General features: G+C 38.8%; 1 protein-coding gene across 2 annotated transcripts in view; it reads right to left on the bottom strand.

Moving 5' to 3' along the window:
- cacna2d1a (calcium channel, voltage-dependent, alpha 2/delta subunit 1a) overlaps positions 1-24,314 on the bottom strand; it is a 98,950-nt gene that overhangs the window by 12,058 nt on the left and 62,578 nt on the right. For both annotated transcript variants that reach the window (XM_063905529.1, XM_063905528.1), the window contains exons 10-31: positions 23,472-23,571; positions 19,105-19,263; positions 17,810-17,914; positions 17,636-17,714; positions 16,594-16,643; positions 16,334-16,423; positions 15,685-15,747; positions 14,540-14,623; positions 14,355-14,429; positions 13,343-13,414; positions 13,153-13,224; positions 13,002-13,063; positions 12,374-12,450; positions 8,270-8,330; positions 8,039-8,145; positions 5,956-6,040; positions 5,670-5,732; positions 4,634-4,749; positions 4,327-4,398; positions 3,502-3,569; positions 3,380-3,418; positions 3,228-3,299 (exon numbers count right to left, since the gene is read on the bottom strand). In XM_063905529.1, the coding sequence (XP_063761599.1) occupies positions 3,228-3,299; positions 3,380-3,418; positions 3,502-3,569; positions 4,327-4,398; positions 4,634-4,749; positions 5,670-5,732; positions 5,956-6,040; positions 8,039-8,145; positions 8,270-8,330; positions 12,374-12,450; positions 13,002-13,063; positions 13,153-13,224; positions 13,343-13,414; positions 14,355-14,429; positions 14,540-14,623; positions 15,685-15,747; positions 16,334-16,423; positions 16,594-16,643; positions 17,636-17,714; positions 17,810-17,914; positions 19,105-19,263; positions 23,472-23,571 (1,771 nt within the window). The remainder of the gene's footprint in view (positions 1-3,227; positions 3,300-3,379; positions 3,419-3,501; positions 3,570-4,326; positions 4,399-4,633; positions 4,750-5,669; positions 5,733-5,955; positions 6,041-8,038; positions 8,146-8,269; positions 8,331-12,373; positions 12,451-13,001; positions 13,064-13,152; positions 13,225-13,342; positions 13,415-14,354; positions 14,430-14,539; positions 14,624-15,684; positions 15,748-16,333; positions 16,424-16,593; positions 16,644-17,635; positions 17,715-17,809; positions 17,915-19,104; positions 19,264-23,471; positions 23,572-24,314) is intronic.

Raw genomic sequence — 24,314 nt, 5'->3', positions numbered from 1 at the left:
GATGATTCATATTTTCTGGTCCAACGTGAGAGAGGTTTGGACTTTTCTCATGAACTCTCAGCATAAGAATGTCAGCTGAAAAACTGCTCCTGAATGCGCCCAGAACAAGGTCAAGGCTCAGAGGGGACCGTGTTTTCTGCGGCCCCTAAACTGTGGAATGATCTGCCCCTGCACATTAGACAGGCCTACGCTGTCTGTTTCTAAATCGCTTCTTAAACCCACCTCTTCTCCTGAGCGTTCCACACTTTATTTGTATTTTTACTTAATTTATAGTTTGCTAGCTGAGCAGTGTGATTTTTTGAATTGCATTTATTTATTTTTCTGATAGCACTGTGGTCGGAGGTTTCAAAGTGCTGTACAAGTAAAGCTATATTGTATTGTTTTTACTCATTTAGAAGTCAAGTACTGTAGATAAACTAGAAATGTGATTCTTGCAGAGAAAACGTTGAGGTTTTGTTTATTACCAGGCAGTACGTAAGGTGTCTAAGTTGAGAGGCCTTTTTGATACAAATCTGTTGTAAGTAATGACTGCTGTCAAACAGAAAGAAATATGTAATGCAGTTTGCAAGAATGTGTCTGAGAGTGTGTTTATGTGGGTGCATGTAGGTGGTGATGGGTGTGGACTTGAAAAAGGCAAGCTGAAGAAAAAAGGATGGGTTTGGTTTGGACCCTCTGACCAAACCTAGTAGAGGAAATCGTAACTAACAAAGGTCAGAAAAAGTTTAAACCCTCCTTATGAGCAGAAACCTTTAAAATGCTCATCTTACTGGTATTGATACTTTACACAGTACATAAACACTTTAAATATTCAACCAAAAAGTGATAAATGTATGTGAAACACATGCGCAAAAACAATTTAGGATGTGCTTACATGACCAGACAATGTTTACAGCAAATTTAAAAGAGACACACACTCACACACTCATCACACTCAAACCAGGGTGATAGACTTCAGTATAATCTGATTAACACCGTCCACCGGGCAGCCATAAATTTCCGCTAAGAGGAAGTAGTTTGTTTCGGCAGGTGTGACGTGACCATGTGCACCGGAGTGTTTAAGTACTTGTGTATCCAGGAGGGAGTATGTACATTAGGTAGTACTCACCTGTGTGCTGAAAGACGTGCTTGTGTGTGTGTGAGGAAATGCAAACTATCCCTTTCCTTCCACTTTGTTAGGTCACCGTTAACAAGCCATCCTCCACATATCCATTCCTCTTTGGACACACAGCCAAAGGATATATAAATCTTCCAATCTATAAGGTAAAGGGAGACTTCTCTTCTTTCCCTCAGCAGTAAAACAAATAATGAATTAACAGTCAGAGCCCTGTTGGCTGCAGACTCCCAGAGGGGTTCGGAGAAAGAAAAGGAACGCAGGACATAAAGAGGCAGAGCGAGCGAGAAGCTCACAGAAAGAAAACTCTGCTCCTGTAGGAAATATGATTGAGGGCACACAACCTTCTCCAAACAAGGCCTCAGGTCCCTGGGTTTTAGTGCTGCTGCCAAACTTCAGAGGGCCACTGATTTATCCAGCGCACACTCAGGCCTGATTAGGAAGGAGCCGAGGCCCAAGAAAAAACATTTACTCAGACGGCAGCAGGGACCTGCTATTAGCATTTAGCATAGGTTAACGAGATGCCAGGAAAAAGGGGTGCGTTCACTGTATGTATGTATGTATAGTACCTCAAACTTGTAACTAAGTACAGTACCCGAGGAAACACTTAGATACTTCCCACCTCTGAGGATGGTTTCTTCATTTGTATGGATATTGAGGATAAATTGAGACTGAGGTTAGCCAAAGAGTTGGCTGATTTCAGTTTTGTACTACGATGCCTTTAGGACAAACTCCCAGTTTAGGATAAGAAGATATTATGAAAAACAAACATTGTTTTTAAGTTCATTTGAGTTTGAATTGTTATTCTGTTTTGAAGACTGCTACCTCCTACAGACTAGGGGCACTGCTATGGGCAAGGCAGCTGCTCCAGCATATGCTTCCCCGGTGGTGGGTAGTACTATGAGAAGAAGGCAATTTGCAACACCAGCAAGAATCCATGCAGTACAAAGATACCGTAGAAAAAGGTTTGGAGAGAATCTTAGATGGTATTTAAAATGTTACTCAAGTACAAAAGTATTAGCGTCAAAATAAACTTAAAGTACTAAAAGTAAAAGTAGTCATTGTTTGATTGGTCCATTTCAGAATAATATCTCTGATATGTTTTATAATTATTGATCATTAAAGTGTTCTCAGAGCTGGTAAAGCTGCAGCTAGTTTGAATGGCTTTGTATACTGCAGGGTAGCTGCTGACTTCCGTCCAGGTGAACTAAAGTCTGATTTAAGGGTTGATTATATTTACCATCATTCATTAAAATCAGTAAATGTAGTGGAGTAAAAGTACATAATTTCCCTCTGAATTGTAGTGGGGTAGAAGTACAAAGTTGCATAAAATGGAAATACTCAAGTAAAGTATCTCAAAATTGTACTTAAGTACAGTACTGGAGTTACTTACTTTAGACCACTGAATGGCAAAATGGAGAACTTAAAATGCTTCAGATGTATCTGATTTCAAGTAGCTCTTTTCCAAAAATATAAAATAAATATATCCTCAAGGAATCTAGAGGGAATCTCAAGGGATGCAATACCCACGTCCACCATATCAGCAACCCCTCTAATCACTTGAAACCACTCAGGCCTAATGCAGATGAAATCAGGAATCTATTAATGAAACTAATGTGTTTCTAGAGTTGAAACCCTACAGAAGGCTCAAGGATTTTCAAGAACCCCCTTGTGGAAGATGAAAAACCTTCACAACTGAATTGCATCAGTGTTACCAACAAATCTGGGACACATTACCAAAGACTGGTACAAGTGCAGAACTGTGTGATCAACAAATCCCCCTTGTTGCAACAGTCAGAGACGATAATGTGAATACTTTTCAACCCACCAAACCAAATCACACTTGGCTTCACTTAAAACACAACATCAGATGTGAATATAATACCACTGATATCATCAATGGCGAGTCTTCACCCATCCACACACTGGTAAGAAGTATCATAACAGACAATGGTTAAATTGCAACACAACACTACAATCATTTGAACAACCATATGCAAATGTAATTTGAAATAGGGCACAGAAATTCATCCACTGAACAATTTCCTAAAATATGGAACAATAATGTTTGCTCCCTTCAGTTTTGTGACTAAAAGTCCAATGTAAAAAAACCCACCTGATCAATATGTTCATCCCGATTGGACATCACCAAGAAGCCCCCGTCATCGAGAAGGACACAGTCTACATACTGGAACAACATAGAGATCAAATTAAACCAATGTCCCATCCCTAATTAGTGGCTAAACGCACAAGTATCAAACCACTTACCACATCGTTTCGCTGACAGCCACATATCTCATCATTACACTGAGAATGCAGAAGAGCAGATAGAGTTATAAAACATCATCTAGATCAAGTTTGGGTCCTGCATACAAAAAGATTCTACTCACATTGACCTTCTGTGTGGTGTTGATGAAGCTCGTCATCCACATACTAATGTCCAACTTTATGCCGACAACTGGAAAGACAAAAGCCAGACAGCTCAGATCAGGCTAAAATTAAAAAAGGAATTGTCCAAAAAAAAACATCTGTCTAATGATGCAATATTCCCTCTTTCAGTTTGCATCTTCAGTTTTTAATCCTTTCTATTACCAGACTGAATTCTTATGCTATGTCTCACTCTGTGATCAGATCATAAAACATACACAATATTCAGGGATCGTACAATTTTACACAAGAACATGTTTTAGCTCACAAAAATGAATTATATTCCAATTATTTTAACTAATTAAAAATATATATATATAGAGGACCTAATGGCAAGCCAACTTTGGCCCCTGGGCCTCACTTTTGGCAGCCCTGTCCTATATCATGTTGGACCTCTGTGTCAACTTTACTCTCTGATCCTCCAAAATGCAAACTTGGCCAAAGATCACAGGAGACAAGACAACTTGATGTGTGGTTTGTGTGTGTGTTAGTGGATATCCGTCAAAGAAATAGACAAATAGTGGGGAAGCAGTCTGTAAATAATATCTGTGTGAGTGTGTGTCAGAGGATATTAATCACACAAATAGGGTTGGGGCTAAGGTTTCAAATGTGGGTGTGTAAATAATCCACATACCTCTTAGTGTGAATATTTGTATACGTAGGTGGCAGAGAAACAATTTCAGAAAAAGAATTTGAGCGAACAAGCCCCTCTCTCCTTGTGCATGTGTGTGTATGAGTGTGTGCGTGTGTGTGCATGCATGCGTGCGTGCGTGCGTGTCTGTCCTTACCAGCTGGTTTGAGTGCAATACCATCAACATTGAGGTTTACTGCTTTGCTCACCAGGACTGTGTCATCACTTGCTGCAATAGGAAGAATAAATAAACTGTTCATATGTGCATACACATTAATGCGCACACACACACACACACACACACACACACACACACACACACACACACACACACACACACACACACACACACACACACACACACACACACACACACACACACACACACACACACACACACACACACACACACACACACACACACACACACACACACACACACACACACACACACTTTTACTCACAGTTCTCTCTACTGAGGTAGGGTGTTGGAGTGAAGATGTACAGATCATTGTCCAAACTTCTCTTATAGAAGCTTGACTCATACGTCTCTGCTTCTTCTTCCCAGTCGAGCCCAGCACTGCGAAGACATTTATATAAAGCATCACACAAACAATGCTATTAATACACTTCTACTTACTGTATAGTAATGTCTTGCAGTGTATTTATTTGAGAGCTACTTAAAATATGAATCTTTACATAATAGAAAACAGGGAGTTTTGTTATACTAGCAAATCATTACCTTTCCTCTGGGGCACCTCAAGAACAAGTACTGGGCCCATTTCACTTTCCTTTAACTAAGATTTCACATGGCAATATCTTTTATGAATATGAAGCTGAAATACATTCTTACACAGATATACCCTTACTACATCCCTTTCTCCCAAAAATACATTTGTTTTAATCTTGGACACAGTTGCAGAGAACACACAGAACACATGTGCTGTTTTAGCTTGCAAACCAGCCACCACTGGTCCCTGTACATTACTGACAATGAAGATGAGAAGATGCAGCTCTAAAACTCATATATGTTAATACGGTGTGTGTGTGTGTGTGTGTGTGTGTGTGTGTGTGTGTGTGTGTGTGTGTGTGTGTGTGTGTGTGTGTGTGTGTGTGTGTGTGTGTGTGTGTGTTGACCGGACTGCTTTGCATAGCAAGCTACCACCACAACTCAGACTCAAACAAGGGGCAATGGAATAAGGGATGCATGTTCAAATGTTATTTATAGAATAAAAGGCACTTGCTTGCAGTAAGATGCAGATTTCTTAGCAAAAGACAGTTATATTATTTTTTTATTGAAGTGACTGCATTGAAATGGGGAGACAGAGGGGATGAAATGCAACAAACTGTCCCTTGCTGGATTTGAACTCGGGTCTTCTGTGCAAGGACCGAGCCACAGTTGGTGTGCCGACTTTTTTTCTCTTTAGCAGATTATTTTAAGCGTATGATCCGTCACATGCTTCTACACCAAACCTTCTTCCCCATGACCTTGACAAGTACCTTTTCGGGAAGACTCGGGTGATCCCCCCATCGGTGGCAACAAATCTAGCAACAACACCAGGCCTGAAATGCAGAGAAGATAAATCCATAAAATATACAGTTACTGGGATGAGCTTCATTCCTTCATGACATTTACTGGGGGTTACTGAAACACTTAAACCATCTGCACTCAATTTCTACTACGACATTCATTAACAAACAAAAGCAACAACCAATCGATACCACATTTCCCTTTGTTTTGCTCGGTTTCGAATAAAGCATTGATGGGTTAAATGGTACCACTTACTGCAAATCGGTTCCTTTCCAATGCTTGATCAGAGTTGAAGTGATCCCAGCATCCAGCAGCAATCGGTTTACCAGTTCCACATTACCTAAACAGAGAGACATCACTTGAGCTTAAATATGTTAAGCACTCTGTGTCTACTGTCTGATCTGAGGGAACGTGTTAAACTGCAAGCCAACATGGAGAAATTAAACCAAACCCATTCGACCAACAGGTGAGATTTTGTTCTTTAAAAAAGAAGGAACAAAGCAGAACCAATACATTTGTTTCTTTAACCCTCCTCATAAGTTCGGGTCAAATCGTGACCAATTTACTTCTTTCATTAATCTGAAACACTTTGATTGCCTTAATACATCCTCCAGAGTAGGCATTTGAATATATGAAATTGCTGATTACCGCTTTCACTGAGTTTTAAGTGGTTTAGTCAACTTGGCCAAAAATGGCCGCGATAGGAAATGAATAGGTAACCATAGATTATGTTCATCCATCAGATAGGACGAACCGTGTCTTTTTGAGGAGATTTTCAGTGTCTATTCTTCGTATATTCAACATAGTTATTGGATTTTTAATAGATTTAAAAGGTGGTAAATGCAATTTGGTGAGGATTAATAATGTTTGTGTTAATGTAAAAGCAGTTTAAACAGACTCGTCAAGTTTGACCAGGAACAAAAAAGTAAGAACACGACAGGAGGGTTAAAAAAGAAAGGAGGTCTTTGAAGAAAAGCCTACATCTTAGACAGAACACACCTTTATAGTGGTAGTGAAGGAATGAAATACAGATTAAAAGCCAAGAAGCATTGATGGATGAGCCTGATTCTGCCAAGATATAGTTGGCGGGTTGGTATAGCTGTAACAATTCATGTCTTGAGACATCTGACAAGACCACATGACAATCATACAGGCGATAAAAGCTGTTCGCCCGTTTTTTGGCACTGCCCGTCACTTTGAACTCCCCGACGACTCACTTCAGTCCATTAACATCGAGGTTTGTCGATATACCCCCACCATCTCCTCAAACCTTTATGACACACCACACACATCAGAGAAAACAGCTGGTGTAACACTTTATATCCCTCTGCCCCACCTTCCCTCCTCGCAGTGGTTTTCATTAGGGATCCTTTATTGAAGGCAGCCCAGGAATTCCTAATGTACTTCACCTTCTTCGCCACTGCAGTGGCTTAACAAAGTAAAGCGTGTAACGATACTCAAGCCTCCAACAGTCCACATGGGCTATACGTTCTCTCTCTCTGAACTCCCTATGGACTCCATTAAACTAGCAGCCAATAATGGTGAAAGTAATATTTCAATTGGGTGAAACGTTTTATTGGATTGATCAAACTGATATGTTTGAACTAAATTCTCCAACTGAGGGGATCTTTTATAAATACCCGGGGACCTTTTGTTTGACTCAATGAGCACAAAAGGTGAGTGATGCATATCAATGAGTGAATGCAAACAAAGGATGTTAATGCATTGGTCAGATGTTTGAGAGAAGGTCCACTGGCCCCCGATTCGTGTTTTATTGCTCCTCTCATGCTCCTGGCTTGACGTGTCCTGCTCTTTCTCACAAACACACAGTAATTGGATGAGGTCGAGCGGCTATAGGTGGGGTGTGGAAGGCATATTACTGGTGAATATTGTGTGTGTGCGAGCGCGTGTGTCACATCTAAGCCGACGTGCCTCACACATGTGCACTCAGGCGTGTGATGGTCAGACTTTTGGAGTTAGCATCAAATGGGTAACACGAACACAGGGGCTCCACATCACAAAGCTTTGCCTGGTCATGCACACCAAACCATCCAGCCAGACCTGTATTTCAGTGGAAAGATAGACCTCTGGGAAAAGGTTTCAGTTGGCCTTCTTCCATTAAATGTTCAATGAACACCTTAATGTCAAGCCAGATGGCTGAAATTCATTCACATATACACACCAGAGCCAATACTGCAGCAGCTCTTTGAGATGTAAATAGGAAGTGTAATAGTGAGTATATGGTTCATTGTGCTGCAAAATATATAAAGATGCAGTATAAAAGCTAAAAGCCATTCTTAATGGCACCAGAGGCATGTAAGGTTGTGGTGATACTCACACATGGGGTTGTTTGGAGTCTTTGTGTCAATGTAATTGTTGAACTCAACGAGGAACTCTGTGTTGTTTTTGTTCTTGTCAGGTGGCTTTAAGTCCTTGCAGTACATCCTGAGGGAAAAAAAGCACTTAGAAAGGGAATTCATAAAAAAGGCAGAAAAACAAGTGAATCACAAAGTAAAAATGTGTCTGCATACTGAGTCATAGTCGCCGTGTCAACTATGTCTAGTCTTACCTCGGTGCAATGAATGTATAGCCATATTCATCAAACTTGTCCGCCATCAGGCTTTCAGAAACTGGTGAAAGGTGGAAATTGTTATTAATCTTCCTGTCATGCAGGTTAATATTAGACAGGCTCACAGCTCCACTCGGGGGAATGGAACAGCTGTTGAATATTTAACAGTGCATCAAAAAGAGAAACCTTCTGCGGGGACCAAAAACTGAAAATGAGTCTCTATCTCTTGACAGGCTGAGCATTAAAACTTTAGCACCATAGCTCCACACAGCTCAGAATTACCAACTCCTTCTAACTTCACTGTTGAGCCCGAAGTCATTAGTTTAAGATCTGTTTTTAAAATGCAAGCTTTGTAAAGGGAGAAACATAAAAAATACATTTACAACATAACTCGTAAAAATTGACAAGCGTTTTACAATTAATTAAAACACTTTAAATAATAAAGGCTGGCAGAAACAGCTGAACATCAGCTATGAATATGGAGGAACAGAATAGGCTTGGCCAGACAAGCTGGGTAAAAGATTGTCGAGGCTCAAGAGCAAGAGGAGAGGAAAAAAGTATAAAAATACTTGCCATCTTTCCCTGGAGTGGAAAAAAATCCCAGCAGAGAGAAAGTGAGCGAACGAGAGATTCGTCCCCCAGGGAGGTAAAGACGAGAGGGAAAAGAAAGGGGAGAAAACACAGGGTAAAACCACAGGGGTCAAAGGTTACACAATATTTTATTCACAGAGCGAGTCCTGAATAGAAATATTGGATTCCAAACAAAAAGGTTTTAGGCTTTTGGAAGTGAATGGAGACAGTGCTGATGGAGAACACAAAGAGAGGCTTAGCATGTGGTCAGACAGATTTGAAGTTATAATTTCAACGTGTTTTTAGCATTAGTATTAGCATTCGTTTGGTGATACAGTAAATCTGTGGAGTTACTGAACTTCAGCGAGGTATTTGCACTACAATACTGCACATATGAGGGATATAAACCACAGCTCATAACCTTAACGTCCCTTTGACATTCTCTAAAGTATGCTGTGTCAACAGTTGATTATACTGTACAGGAAAATGTCTCATGACGCCGTGGGCTACTCCTCGTCCTCTATGGTGGTCATGATTGGAAAATAATTGCACCCATGTGTGTATTCTTTGATATTTGGTCGCCACTTTATAATCCAACAAAATATTTAGTAATGATGGATAGCAGGGATATTCGGGGAGTGACGACTGCTTATATTTTCTGCACTCTCGCACGCCCTGTCACACTGATAATGACATACCTGCCACTTTTCAGAATATTTTCTGAATAACTGATTATATATTTAAGGCATGCAGATAGAATCCACCTGAAAATGTGAAATAATTCCAGCATGAATCAATTTGTATCTGCATTGACTTAACGAATGCATGACAATGACACGGGGCAAGTGGAACATAATATGTTTTCAAGTTCACTTCAGTTTTTATGTTTACATTTATATTCACACTGGTAAAGAAATACAACACAGACACAAATCTGGCTTTAGTTTAAGCTAAACCACAACGCATCAACATGTCCTGTAGAGATTTTTAAATGTAATAGCCACAGACAAGACAAATCTGATAACAAAGCACACAGAAAGATGAACAGAAGAGACAAAGCTCGGTGTGTTAAGAGCAAACTTTCATCAGGAATTATTTAACAAGATTATAAAAATCAAAGTGAGTCAATAAGAGAAAACAAAAGAAAAGCACCGACTCATGTTTTGGTTGCAGACTCACAGCTTTCGCCTTTATGGCTTCACCTTTAAATAACACACACATCCTGCCCTCTGTTCTTCCTGCTACAGTGCCAAAACCACATCTGAGGGCCATTGGAACAGGTGGGGGTTAAACACATACATGCGCACACGGACACACACACACACAACATCTGCGACAAGCTGTGTGGGCGCGCATTGCATGCGAAGCACTGCTAGTGTGAGCAGGCGCCGGCCTGATTCAATGTAACAGAATTGTCATTATTCATCATAAGCCACTAAATGAAGACAAACAGAAAACTAAACTCTGCTGTTCTCATGAGTCCACATATGACAGACCAATTAGTAGGGCAGTTACATCCTAAGTCTGTTGGTAGTATGAGCGTTAGAAGACAAAGGGTTATGAGGTGAAGCACAGGAGGAGAATACTTGCCCAAAAACGCTGCGGGGGGGGGGTTCCAACACAGCAGGAATGGTCAAGAGTTGAGGAGGGAGAACAGGAGGAGGCAGGAGGATAAAAAGACCAGGGAATTGGAAAGAGAGCAGTAAAGGGAAAAAACACACAGGGTTACACCCAATATTTTATTCAAATGGACATTGAATAAGAATATTGTATTTAAAGTACAAAACACTTAAAAAAGGAACCTGTTGACGATGAAAGGATGTTTAGCCTAATATTAATCAAGGAGATATGAATTGTGTTTGTAATGACCTTGCGAGGTCAACGATCTGTGTTCATTCACTATACTTTAGGGTTTAGACTTTGTTTTAGATCAGATAAATGTAAGTCAATGACATGAGTGATAATTAAATGGACCCCATCACTATATTCCCATGTTTTAATATTTTATTGACATATTACCCCTTATAATTTTGTCATTGTTAAGGTCATTGTCTGTTACCAGTGTGAATTTCTACTTGCAAAAACGTGCACTATGTTCCCATTATATTGTCAAACTTATTTATTCTCTCTGTTGGGGAGTTCACAGATAAGTCATGATTTCAGAGTCAGCTGCAATATCAGTTCAGAGATTTTTCATGTTGACAAAGTTGCTCATGAGACCAGCTGCCAAACCAACAAATACTTCTCACACATTGGAACAACCTTCATAACGACGCCAGAGTGTTCTGACTGGTCTCCGTTCGGAACTGCAGTAAATGAAACCCGGCTAGAAAAAATAAAGGCGAGAATTTTTTCACCAAGATGGATTACCAATGTCAAACCCCTATGCTAGTTCATTTTCACAGCTATCCAGAATAAAAAAGACAATTAACCTTATCTTTGAGTCAAATTTGACCTGTATTCAAATGTTTTTAGGTGGGAATAAAGGCTTATTTTATCAAACTGCAATAACAATAAGATGCATGGATCCATACATTCTTTGCAGAAGAAATGAGGATCACTTCTTTCATTAAATAATGTTTTTTTTTCATTAAAATGTATAGCATCCCCGGTCTTTTTGTGTCAATTCTGTAAATTATCCAATTGTTTCTGTCTTTTATTAACTCAAAAATGAGGTTACGTTTTGTGCAAATGAATTTTATTGACCATAAACTCCCCAAAAAAAGAATCAAAGTTGTAGAATTAAGTCGTGAAAAAGTTGGCTAAGAAGGTGTAGGACTAATGATTTAAATGATAAAAAACTGTGAGGACAAATATTGGAGCGAAAACCACCCTAAAAAGGTGGTAAATTACTATCATTATACCATTGGGAAATAGTGGGAAAGAGCAGTGAGCACTACAAAGTAACCAAACCTTCATTAAAACCAGAAAACACAAGGACAGAGGAAAGAGAGAGTCGGCACTGACCGCACACACTTGCATACACACTCTCATCCAAACTATAAAACTAAGCTTTGAGTAACTATGAGTCACTGACAACTTTTACTAGTGGGAACAGACGGGGCTTCAAAAGAGACACGAGACGACAACACCACACACATGGAACCTCTGATCCATAAAAGGGTTAAGCATAAACACACACACACACACACACACACACACACACACACACACTGAGTGAGGTACTTAGCAATAAATTAATTGATGAGTGCTAAATGTGTGAAAGGCGACGCTGGAGCCACTCGTCCCGCTGTCTGGGGATAAGAGCTTAAAACAGCAGCACAACCCAGGGTGTGTGTTGCTGTAGCGACACAAGATGGCATGCAGGGTAGGTGTAGATGTGTATATGTTCGTGCATGGGGCGCTATAAGTGATGTATAGGAACCATAAGCATTTTTCAGCCTTATATGGAAGGCAATTACGTCCCTGGGAAACATTAACGAGCCACATTCGTCTACAGTCTGTTTTAAATGTAAATGTTACTGAGGGGAAAAACGGAGAAAGGCAGAAGCAACTGATCTTGATGGCACTCACATTTTGCCTGGGTGATGGTGTCGGCGAGGTTGGCCCGGATGTAATGCAAACTGTCTTCAGGAAGCACCAGGGCCAGGCTGAGAGGGGCACACACACATCACAACAGTATATTTTACCATTAAACTTTTCTAGACTTTAAGAATTGTTTTTACTGGGTTTTTCGTTCTTGTATTTGCATTTATTTTAAAAATCCATATGTTTTACTCTGTTACATCAAATAAGCATATCTTTGTGAGAGACTTTAAATGCATGCACGTAGTCACAATGAGCCAACCAATTCACATGCAAAGACATACAAAAACAACATTGCACGTTTTCCATTTTTTGTTTTGTGAACTAATTCATAATAGCAAATCTTTCAGTGAGTCCTGCGATTTATTTTTAGCAGGAAGATGAATTCTCCACACATTCTCCAGAAATGACTTCACTGATCACTTAAAAGGTGTGCCTGGACTTTGTTGGGATCACAGTCCAGCTCTTAACCCCAAGCAGAACTAAATACATCTAAGAAATGATTACAAACATTTAGCAAACTGAAACATCTGGAGATTCTCTCTACTGGATTGAAGTTTGGTAATGCTTAACACATGCAATGGATAATACTTAATACTAAACATATGATATTCACCTGTAATCTGTGCCCTTCACTGGTGCAAAGGTGTAAGTCCTCTGGCTGGTGTCGATGTAGCGCTTTAAGAAAAGGTTTGTTCAGTACATGTTCTACGCAAATGTGTGTTTAATAGTCATGGTATCCAGTAAGCCTTGAAATACGAGATTACCTCATCTTGTGATTTCACCAATGTTGATATTGTGTGACTCCCTGTTTTGCCATCTATCATTTTCTTCCTTATCTGTTGAACAAATCATCAAATGTAAATAAATCAACCAATTTACAAAGGTTAAGAAAAGCTATTGTTTCTAATTTGACGTCAGGGAATCGTTAGAGTTGAAGTAATCTATTTTCCAAACCTCCACTTTGATCTCATTCTCCAGCTCTGCATCCAGGAAGTCCAGTGTAACAGGTTCATGAAACTTGGCAGTCTACATAAAAAATGCACGGCAATTAGTCTGTGGTACAATAATTTATATGCAGTTGATTTTGACTACAAAGGCACAACAATCAACAACTGAATAATAAACATCAGTTGATCTTTTGTTTGCAAAGTACAGAATGAGACATTTTTGGATCCCCCAAAGATGGAACTAATTATTGACAAATTTGTGTCATGACACAGATTTTTGAAAGTCTTAATCGTTTTAATTGGTTGTTTTCATCTGTGGCCAATGTGTGCATGCGGAATTTACAAGAAGAGCACGACTCTGGAAGGTCAATGAGAAACATATTGCTATGTTTCCACAAACATCACCACGAGACTCACATGATTGGGACATTTTAGAACAAGAAAGGAAAAGCTAGCCAAATAACAAACAAAATCAGTGCAGTAATTAAGGCAAACATTGTTACTGCATATGCTATGCTAAATCAGGTTAATGCTTAAAATCATATGCAGTACAACAGCAATTGAGCATTGTTCAACACTACACTTCAGAACTGTGTTACAGTACATATAACTAGGTTGCTAAAGATGCTAAATACGAAATTCAGCGAGTATCTTTGATCGTGGGATTGCCTCCAAACGGCTAACAACAATTAGGCTAAATGCTAACGATGCTAACAGTGCAAAGAACAGCAAAGCTGCAGACCGATCTAACAGTGGTACTCACTTTATCTTTACATAGCAAATCATTCTTGCCGCTACATTAATTATCTGAACGTTGTAGGCTTTATAAAAGCTAGAAACTAAATATAAGGTTGTATGATTTTTTTTTATGAGGGGCATGATATGCATTCTCCATCTCAAAAGCTAGTTGACAATCTGCAACATCTTTTTTTTGCTTGCCAGTTTGATCAATATTGTTTATACAATATCACTCTGTTTTAACTAAGTAACCAGACTGTCCAAATGTAAAGTTTGCCTACCAGTGGTTGGAGATTAGGGTGGAGCAGCACGTATCCATTGGGGTCAATGGCAAAGTAGTAGCCATTTGGTCCAAACTACAGGCAAAGGGGAAATAAAGAGAAGGATAGGCATGATTTGGGTGACAAACATGACATCGACTGTTTAAAAAGACTGTTTCTTGTATGTGTGTTTACATAGCTCTTACAGTAAAGCGAGGCGTCATTCTCTTGATATCTTCCAGGGAGACATCAATAGCCATAACCCCCAAGATGAGCTGGTTTTGAGATTTCTGAGAGAAAAACCATAAGGGAAAAAGCAGAGAGAAGCTCAGGGTTAAGAAGAGACACTGTAAGACCGACTCATGAGTCCTGTTGTTCTTTCTGGATGAGTCAAATCCCTCTGTGCTGTCTGAATGATTTCAAGGAAATGGGGTGCAATAGAAATCTGGACAGTCTAATTCCCAAAAGCTTTACATGCCGCCATGAGTCACTGACAAGGCATTTCCAGGCTTCGTTTTAGAGGAGGTAACCCTGAGCGGAGGTAACCCCGAGTCCCTCGAGGTAGACATGTAAACTCATCTTGAAGCGCTTAGCTACTGGATCATTTGTCTCTCTGATGTGCGGGTTTGATCTCCTTTTGATTTTTGCTACGCTAGCTGATCTTCCTGTGGAGGCACGTGGGACCTCAGCATCAACAAAGGATATGAAGAAGAGCCACAAGAAAGAGGAGGATGAAAGCAAAGTATACAATAATTATTAAAAGTAGTCCATTCATGTTGCACGTTTGATTTTTAGTCTGAAAACCGCAGACTTAAAATTCTCCCACTGTGTCATGGTGTCAGAGAGGAAGGAGGGAAATTTAGTCAGTCAGTTAATGGAGTGATTCAATAAATAAATCTGGAAATAAGAATGTTTATAATACTGATCCCACCATTGTTTCTTTTGAACAGCTATCAGAATAATATTCCCAAAGAGATCAAGAAGAAATAATCCTTCTTATTCCACTAGCAATAACTACATCAGATTAAATGATCATAGGTTGAATTGCTATCACTGGAAAGGTTTTCGAAATGAAAAACAAACAATGAGATTTGGATATTAAACTGATGTGATTGAAGAAAGATGGGAAAATGGTTGAGGTTCAAAACCAATAATTTCTACATATAACACAAATCTAATCTCAACAGCTTCATGGATTATTATGATATCATACTATTTATTCTCCTATTTGTATATACTTTTAGTAAGCTTTGTCACAATAGAATGTCTTCTATGGTAAAAACAAAAACTATGTAAATGAGGATCTATATGAAATAGGTAAAATGAGGACGAAAGGAAGTCTCTTGTTTACCTTTGAGCCTGTGTTGGTTTTGTTGAAGACGGGCAGAGTTCCAGTAATCACCAGGCCGAGTTCCTGGAAGATAAAGCACACAACATATGGAATAAACATTAGAGGCACACATTTATGACCTACATTCGCAAAATACCTTATATTGTGTTATCTATTTGTGTGAATGATCAAAAAAGAAACTCCAACTTTTTAAAAAGATGTTTACTGAACAAAAAACAGATCATATTTTCTGGTGGTGACGAGGTCAATACAGTCACATACTGACAGCGTCTTATCAGTGAAATGAATGACAATATCCAAACCATTTGGCTCAGTTTACCAGACTGCTTTCTTATCTACACTGTCGCCTCAAAGTTAGTCTTGACAGAAGCTTAAGCACCACAAAAACTGATGGGTGGAGCATTTTTGAAATAAAGTCAATCTTCCCTTTCAAACACGCCTGAGTTGAAGTTGAGTTTACTGGGATGACCAACGGAAAATGTTCAGTAAATTGAGCAACGCTTTATCTGGTTTCTGTCTGATGAAGAAAAAACAGATTTCATACTTATTTTATTGAGCTCCACATTTGGCGACAAATGCCACTTTGTTTTCCCACTCTTGTCTAAAATAGCATAACATGCCTCTGGTCTCTGTTATAACACGGACATACCAAAGCATCGAGGTAGACGTTGGTCCACTGAACCTGCTTGGCTTTTTTGTCAGCCTTGACCATAGGCCTGCCTAAGACATCCAGGTACTCCTGCAGAGAAGGATGAGAGATCAGTTATAATTTACCATGTGCACATCAGTCGTTCCACCACAAGAGGGCATAACACACAACTGATTAAGTAAGCCAGGGAGGGAAGAGAGATAAGTGAAGCAGCAGCCATTTTTTGACACACTTGTATTCATTGAAGTTCTGTAGTTTACCTGGGTGTTGATCCGGATGGCACCTATAGATGGGATCTCATAGTAGTACCCTGAGAAATGGACAAAACGCTTATTCTAACATGCATTGTGAAGACATAATATAAGACAAGATTGATCCCCGTAGGGAAATTCAGGCGTTATCGCACCCACAGAATAACAGAGAAACACAGAGTTCACATGATAATACAGTCAAGGATATTAAGAATATAAATTAAAACAAATAATCTTGTAGTAAGAGTATGAGGAGAAATAACCAAAATAACATGATTTACTGCTGCTTGATGCAGAAGGTCCATTAGGATGACAGTCTTTCAATTACTGATGATTAACATGCTTAAATTACCAGATAAGTTGGGCACATTTTATGTATCGAGCAAGAGATTATAATCATAAATATCTAATATTAATGTTGTCTAAAAGCTGACAAAAGTACTATTCTGGGGTCGACAATGTACCTAAGGAAAACAGGGATTGCACCTAAAGGCAAGCAGCCATCTCTAACTTAAGGTGGACTGAAACAAACATTGAAATTAAATTATTGGGCAATTCTGCAAAAGCATATAAAGCCATTGTTATAAACTTAAAACAATTGATTTTCCTTGAGCAAAGTCGCAATTTTAGCTGATGTTTGTTGGTTATTCTCTGAGATTAAAGTGGTATATTTACAATACAAACTATAAGGTTATAAAGTCATAATTCTACAAGGAAAACTCAAATAATGTTTCGCAAGTTTGTTTCCATAACACAGAAGGTAAACGCCACACGCAGACCGTTTATCAATTGCGTGTTAGCAGTATCTGTGCATCTGGTAGGAAGTGTGTATTACTGTGTGTGTTTTGCAAATGATCATGATTTGAAAGCTGTAGTCAAGGCCAAGACAGATGTTGGGTCTTAATGAGCTGTGTGTGTGTGTGTGTGTGTGTGTGTGTGTGTGTGTGTGTGTGTGTGTGTGTGTGTGTGTGTGTGTGTGTGTGTGTGTGTGTGTGTGTGTGTGTGTCAAGTAAACCGACCCTGATTCAAGAATGTGTGTCACTGCCTTTACCTTTATTAGTGCAGGCCATCCACTGTATTGGTCCTTTATCATAGTTGTGTTGACCTACTGAAAATGTAAAGATGCGCACCTGGGAGGAGAAGAAAGAACAGAAAAAGTTGAATATGATAAAAAGCAAAGTCTGATATATTGTACTTTCTGAACATTTTGTGTTTACAGACTTACCACTTTGTCTTGGTTGTATTTTTTAAAGATCTCTTCTGCCCTCTCTTCACCTCCGTCAGTGAACAGCATGATAATTTTGTTACAGTTTGCCCTTGACACATTCATCTAGGGGATACAAAAGGCAAAATGTTGTTATTTAAAGCACTATTTAATAAAGGAGAGCGAATAACAACACATACTTTTATAATTAAGAGCAGGCTAAAGATGTTTGGAAACTAATCTAAACTTCAAGGCTAATTCCTTTTCTACAAGTGCACGAGATGGCAGGGGAAATGTTAGCTTTCACCCAACTATGTTTATATGTTCAGCAAATTTGTGTACAAGAGTAATTTATTTGATTCTGTATATTTTATAACGTTTAGATACTCCTCTAAATATAAGTCTTTTTGATTGAGAATATGTTTACAGTTTTAATGGTTTAATTTGTAATGTTTATCTTGTTTTATTCACATGTTATTCTATTCAAAATAATGCTGTGACAACATTTTAACTAAAGTATCTATCTTCATATCGATCTAAACTTCTGTAATGCACGGAACGACCACAAGAGGTCGACATATACTCACTCTTTATTAGAACCCCTCCAGAAAAGGGTCTTATTTTCCTTCATTATTTTCATAATTGAATGAAAGTGTTATGTTAAATGAACAAATTAGATTAAATTTCAAAGGGTTTAATCAAGCCTCTGAGTTGGTTTGCAAACTCCAAGGGAAATTAGTGGATAAAATAATCAAACAACAGATTGACAGAGACACCCGAACATTACCATCCCTACCACCACCCACTGAACATGTACTCCTACTCCCTTATGGTCTACAGCCACAATGGTCCCTGGTATACCCCCACACACATTAAAACAAAGACTATAACACCACTGTTGTGCAATATTACTTATTGTCAATATATATACACACCGCTTCATAATTATTATTACTGGTGGCTGTCGCTTAGACAATTCAACTTCTGTAATAAATCTGTAAATAACTGAGCAATTTATATTCCCACCTTTAACACTATCACCTGGCTGCTATCTTACAACGTTATTCATGCTACACTTATTTTTTTTCAAATACTGTTACTGGTACTGGATGTGTATTTTGTAAATTGTGTACTCTCTACGTTTATCTTTAATATTTTATGCATGATTCTCAATTAGCATGAATTTATCTTTGGCTCATTAACTCCTGTAACCATTTAAGTTTCCCCTCGGAGGGACGGATGAAGGTATTGTGATTCTGATGTTAACCAGATACCACACATAAATTCCAACCTGCCCATCCACGCCGCTACTTTACCTGTGCGAGCTGCTCGAAGGCCAGCTCGAAACCGCCTCTGTAGTTGGTGGTACCCTTGGCTGTAATGCTCTGCACGGCATCCTTCAGCATCCTCTTGTTGCGGACGTTGGCCTGCACCAGGTTCTCAAAGCACGACACATACGATGCCTTGTCATTGAACTGGAGGGAAGAGGGAAGGAGGGATGATGGGAAGTGGAGGGAAGGCACTTGCACATATTTTCTGTTAAATATGTGGCCTGTTTCCCCTTTTCAATACGGAGGCATGCGGTGTTCCTTAAACATATCAGATTGGATTTAGTTCTTTTTAAGAGAAAGATTCAATTGATTCCACTTGATTTCATACAAAGTATACAATAATAGACTAAATGTATTGTCACACATGTTATAGAGTAAACAACTAATAACACTCCTTAGCATTGCTGTTCCAAGATTGTGTCATGTGTGAAATGAAATCAGTTTTAATCAAAAATCTGCACAGACCGAAGGGATCTAAAGGAGCAAAAGGAAGGATTGGCAGGAAAACAGGTAGGGATGTGAAAACAGTGGCATAAGGAGGTAAAAGACACACATCTTGATTATTGAGGGATTACGCTGTAGAGAAAAACATTACTGTGACTGGTACAAAATATATTTACACATCTCTGCATGTTAAGTGTCCGTAGTTTAATATTTGTGAATAGTTAATGTGGAGGAGAAGATGGAACCTTATCATTTCATGCACACACACACACACACACTTGTAATAGTGGCATAGTGGGGACACGCAGTGACACACATTCTTGAATCAGGGTCGGTTTTCTTGACACACACACACACACACACACACACACACACACACACACACACACACACACACACACACACACACACACACACACACACACACACACACACACACACACACACACACACACACACACACACACACACACACACACACACACACACACACACACACACACACACACACACACACACACACACACAGGGACATGGCTCATTAAGACCCAACACCTGTCTTGGCCTTGACTGCAGCTTTCAAATCATGATCATTTGCAAAACACACACAGTAATACACACTTCCTACCAGATGTACAGTTACTGTTTTTACAGTGCTTTCATTATTTCTTGCAACAGATATTACAAATTGTAAAATATCTGGAGATGCTCCTCATTTAACTCAAATATTTTTTTTCCCATATTACCTTCCACTTATGTACACTGCTGGGTACATAGTGGCTTCCTGCTAGAGGCCGTCCTTATTATCTAAGTATATAATCAATTATGTCACTTGAAAGAGATTCAACTTAGTTTGTTCTGATTACAATGACAAGGTCAGCTACAAGGAAAGACAAAATAGCCCAAATATTCTAGACGCAGAAACAGAAAAGTTATTCACTTAAAGGTCCCCTATTACGCAAAATGCACTTCTTGCTGTCTTTTATACATACATATGTGTCCCCGGTGTGTAAGGAGACTCACAGAGTGTCAGAAAAAAACAACCCTCTCTCTTTTCCTCCTTACCCACATCTCTAAAAACGGGGGTTCAAACGAGCTGATCCAGATTTGCTTCGGTTATGACGTCATAACCGAAAAGAGGGCTGGCCTTACATTGAACTCCTGGCAACGTCACGCCCACGTCCCAACCTATCGTCCCCAATATACAGTCGCGAGCTGAATCCCCTATAGCGTTTAATCACGGCAGCGTTTAGCTGAGTTTCTCCGTTAGAAACTTCTCTCTTCAGACAGAGAGCTACATGCGCTCCAAAGGGGCGTGTCCAGCAGCAGATCAGCTCAAATTTAAAGCGACAGTCACAGAATCAGCACTTCAGGAACAGGGCTGAAATAGAGGGGTATTAGGCATGCTACAAGGGGTGATCTGCTTGGTATTTTGAGCAAAACACTTCACAGATAAGTTTTGTATAGATATTGCCCTGCAATATATTTTCAAAATAGCATGATAGGAGACCTTTAAGCCAGATGGAATGTTCATTGTACTTGTTACAGCATAATTATAGAAGATGACAAGAAGCACAAGCAAAGGATACACTTTCAAATAATTGATGTGTAATTTCTTGGCTTTGTTTCTCTTTATTCACTCATAACGACTGATTCCAACATGTTAACGTAAGTTTCCGGACAAATACTGCCAAGACATTTCCTTTAAAAAGACACACGCCTACACACACCCACCCATATGTTGTGTTTGAACTTTATCTGCCTTATAGTACACATCTTCAAATATGCTAGACAAAGTGATATACTGTATGCTCAGCAGGACAGCATACTGTTTGTGGGCGTAATCTTCATATCTTTGCTGTTATAGTGTATATTAAACATCTCACATTGTCAGTATAATTGCTGTGTGGAATTGTTTTCGCTTTCTCTGGTTGTTGTAAGTCACCTCAGGACAAAATCCTTGTATAAGGGTCATTTAGATAAACTGACTTTAAACCTTTTTAATTGATCGAGAAACAAACAGAAAAAGTATATATCCTCAGTGAGGGATTAAGACTGAAATAATTCATTAAGTTTACTATTTTATTATAGAAGGGTTAAAACTGATTTTTCACTCCAAATGCTTCAAAATTATTCACTGAGCGTGAGGCAATCAATAAACATATTACACTGGTGCCTTATTTCATTAACTTGAAGCCCTTTCACTTAGCTAAATTGAATATTCCCTCCCAACAAAAACATAAACCATTTATCAAGGAGGTAAAGCAAATGTAATTAATTTTAGAAAGCCATCTGACAAATGCATTAATATTCACTCCACATTAAAAACATATGGAATGCAAATAACAAGACTTCAGAGGGAGATTTCAGATTGAATCCCAGTTTATCCTTACACAACTTGTACTGTTCACAGTAGGCTATGCCAAAGATGCAAGTAACTCAAATGAGATATATAAAATTTAAAAAATTGCACCTTAGGTGAATTTATAATTGCAAATTGAGCATTAATGGTGAAGCTGAGGATTGCATCCAGACAGACCAGCTGCATGTTAGATGTAATCTTTCTTAAGTGAAAAAACAAAGTTGATTTAGGATTTTTTTAATATGACATTTGATAAAAAAAAGATGCTTTTCTGTGTGGGGCCGACATGATAACAACGATACCACCATCTTTTTTGAACAGAAAATATACAGCAGAAAGCAAACAGCATGCTAGCTTAGCTTAGCTTAGCATAAAGACACGGATAAGAAAACAGCCAGCCTGGCTCGGGCAGGACAAAATCTGACTACCCTCAGCTCTGAAGCTCACACATTTTTCACAAACGCTTTTTCCATGTTAAGCTAAGCTAGGAGGTTGATAGCTGTAACTTTATTTTGAAGAAACTGTACACAAGAAAGCCAGTAGTTCTAAGCATGTAGTCCCAAAGCATTTGAAAACTTTTCAAATGTTTTATGAAAGCACATTTAGGTGGTGGTTAATTCTTTTAGGTCTTGTTTCAGTAGAAAATATACATATGCATGTGTTGTGTGTGTCCTTTAGATAGCTAACAACTAGCTTACTTATGCAAGCTATGACAGCAGCAGTTTGATGGCTGCCTAGCAACATATACTTAATTCTAGCAATAACCCAGTGTTGAAAATTATTTCTAGTGTGCCTCTGATATAACTGCTACTATTCCTCTGATAGAAAGAAACAACCACTGGTAGCCTACCACGTGTAATTTTTCTTCACATAGCCTACTATTGGGAAGAGGCCTGAATGTGAATTATAAAGCCTGCAATGGAGCTTTAAATTATGATGGATGAATATTTCCTCAATCCCTTTGTCCGTAATGCTTTGATGCCTGAGATTTTTACAGAATTTCAAATAGGCTGGGGTCTTTTCCATTACATGCCTCTGATTCAAGTGTGGGTCACAAATACAGCACACATCCATTTATCAGACTTATCTTGAGGCATTTCAGGGTTTGCTCCAGCTGCGTCATATGTGCTCTATTAGGCACACATATATGGATTCGGCCCTGATGTTCTCTTACATACACTCATACATAAACACACATGCACACTAACACTCATCTACTATACATACATAGGCTATATTTACACCAAGATACTTTAAGTGACACAAATGAGAACACACGCATGCATGCATCCCTGCCAAGCCATAATAACAATCCATCCATGTGCGGTACATTAAGTCACTCAAAAGGTCACTGCCATGTTAAAACCAATGACTCAAACTGCTGGAGAAAAGCTACTCAAACAGCCAAGCCACACATACATCCACATTAACATTCAGTAACCTGAAATTCAATACAGAATCATAAGGATTTTGAAAAAGAAAATAAAGTTACTCAAAGACATAGAAAGGTAAGTATTTCTATGACAGTAGGTTCCAGAGTACTCACGTAGACCACGTTCACGAAGTCGTCATCAGAAAGGGTCTCCAACATCTTGCTGACGGACGTTTGGATGAGATTGAGGGTGAGACCAGATACACTGCCACTCCTGCAGTTTGGAACAAACATGTTCTGTTTCTTACCACAAAAAATGAACCATGATATTGTATAAAAACTTTTGGTAAGAAAATGGATAGATGGATATATAAAACCAGCAGAAAAACCATTTCCATCTGTCCATTTGCCTTTTGATATTCTGTGTACAAGTACAGGGAAATGAACTATAGGCTGAGACTTCGTGACTACATGTTTCTCCATTTACAAGCGTGCTATATATACGATAATATATCACAATAACAAAAATGCTATCATAGGTAATCCTCATTAATGACATGAGTTAAGTTCCATCGCCGTTTATTGGCTAATGGTGTGCACACAAATTGTGAATACTAGCATAAAATGTAAAATGTCCCATAATTATTAAGGGTAGGCTCCTTTAATAATATTCTATATATCATTGCTTAACAAGATGGGGACCCTGCACTAATGGATCTCAACTTAATTGGTTCCTCCATGTAAAGGCATAGGGACAGAATCAGGAAAAACTATGATTGGATTTCCTTCCATGTTATTTTCACTAAAGAGTAACAGAGGCAGCTGTTAATAACTTATAAGCCTCATAAATCCCCTGTGTGACAACTTCCAGAGCTGTAATACAAGCTGCAAATTAAGGCAACATTTCATGTATTATATTGCTTGTCATTTAGCCTGAAACTCTCAATTATAGTGTTGTTTATAATGAAACATATTCAGACAAATTAAGTTCCATTGGTCGTGGTGAATAATGTAGCA

Source organism: Eleginops maclovinus, chromosome 17, assembly GCF_036324505.1.
Source record: "Eleginops maclovinus isolate JMC-PN-2008 ecotype Puerto Natales chromosome 17, JC_Emac_rtc_rv5, whole genome shotgun sequence".
Lineage (NCBI taxonomy): Eukaryota > Metazoa > Chordata > Actinopteri > Perciformes > Eleginopidae > Eleginops > Eleginops maclovinus.
Note: the sequence above shows the minus strand (reverse complement) of the source record. Positions and strands in the feature narration are given on the sequence as shown.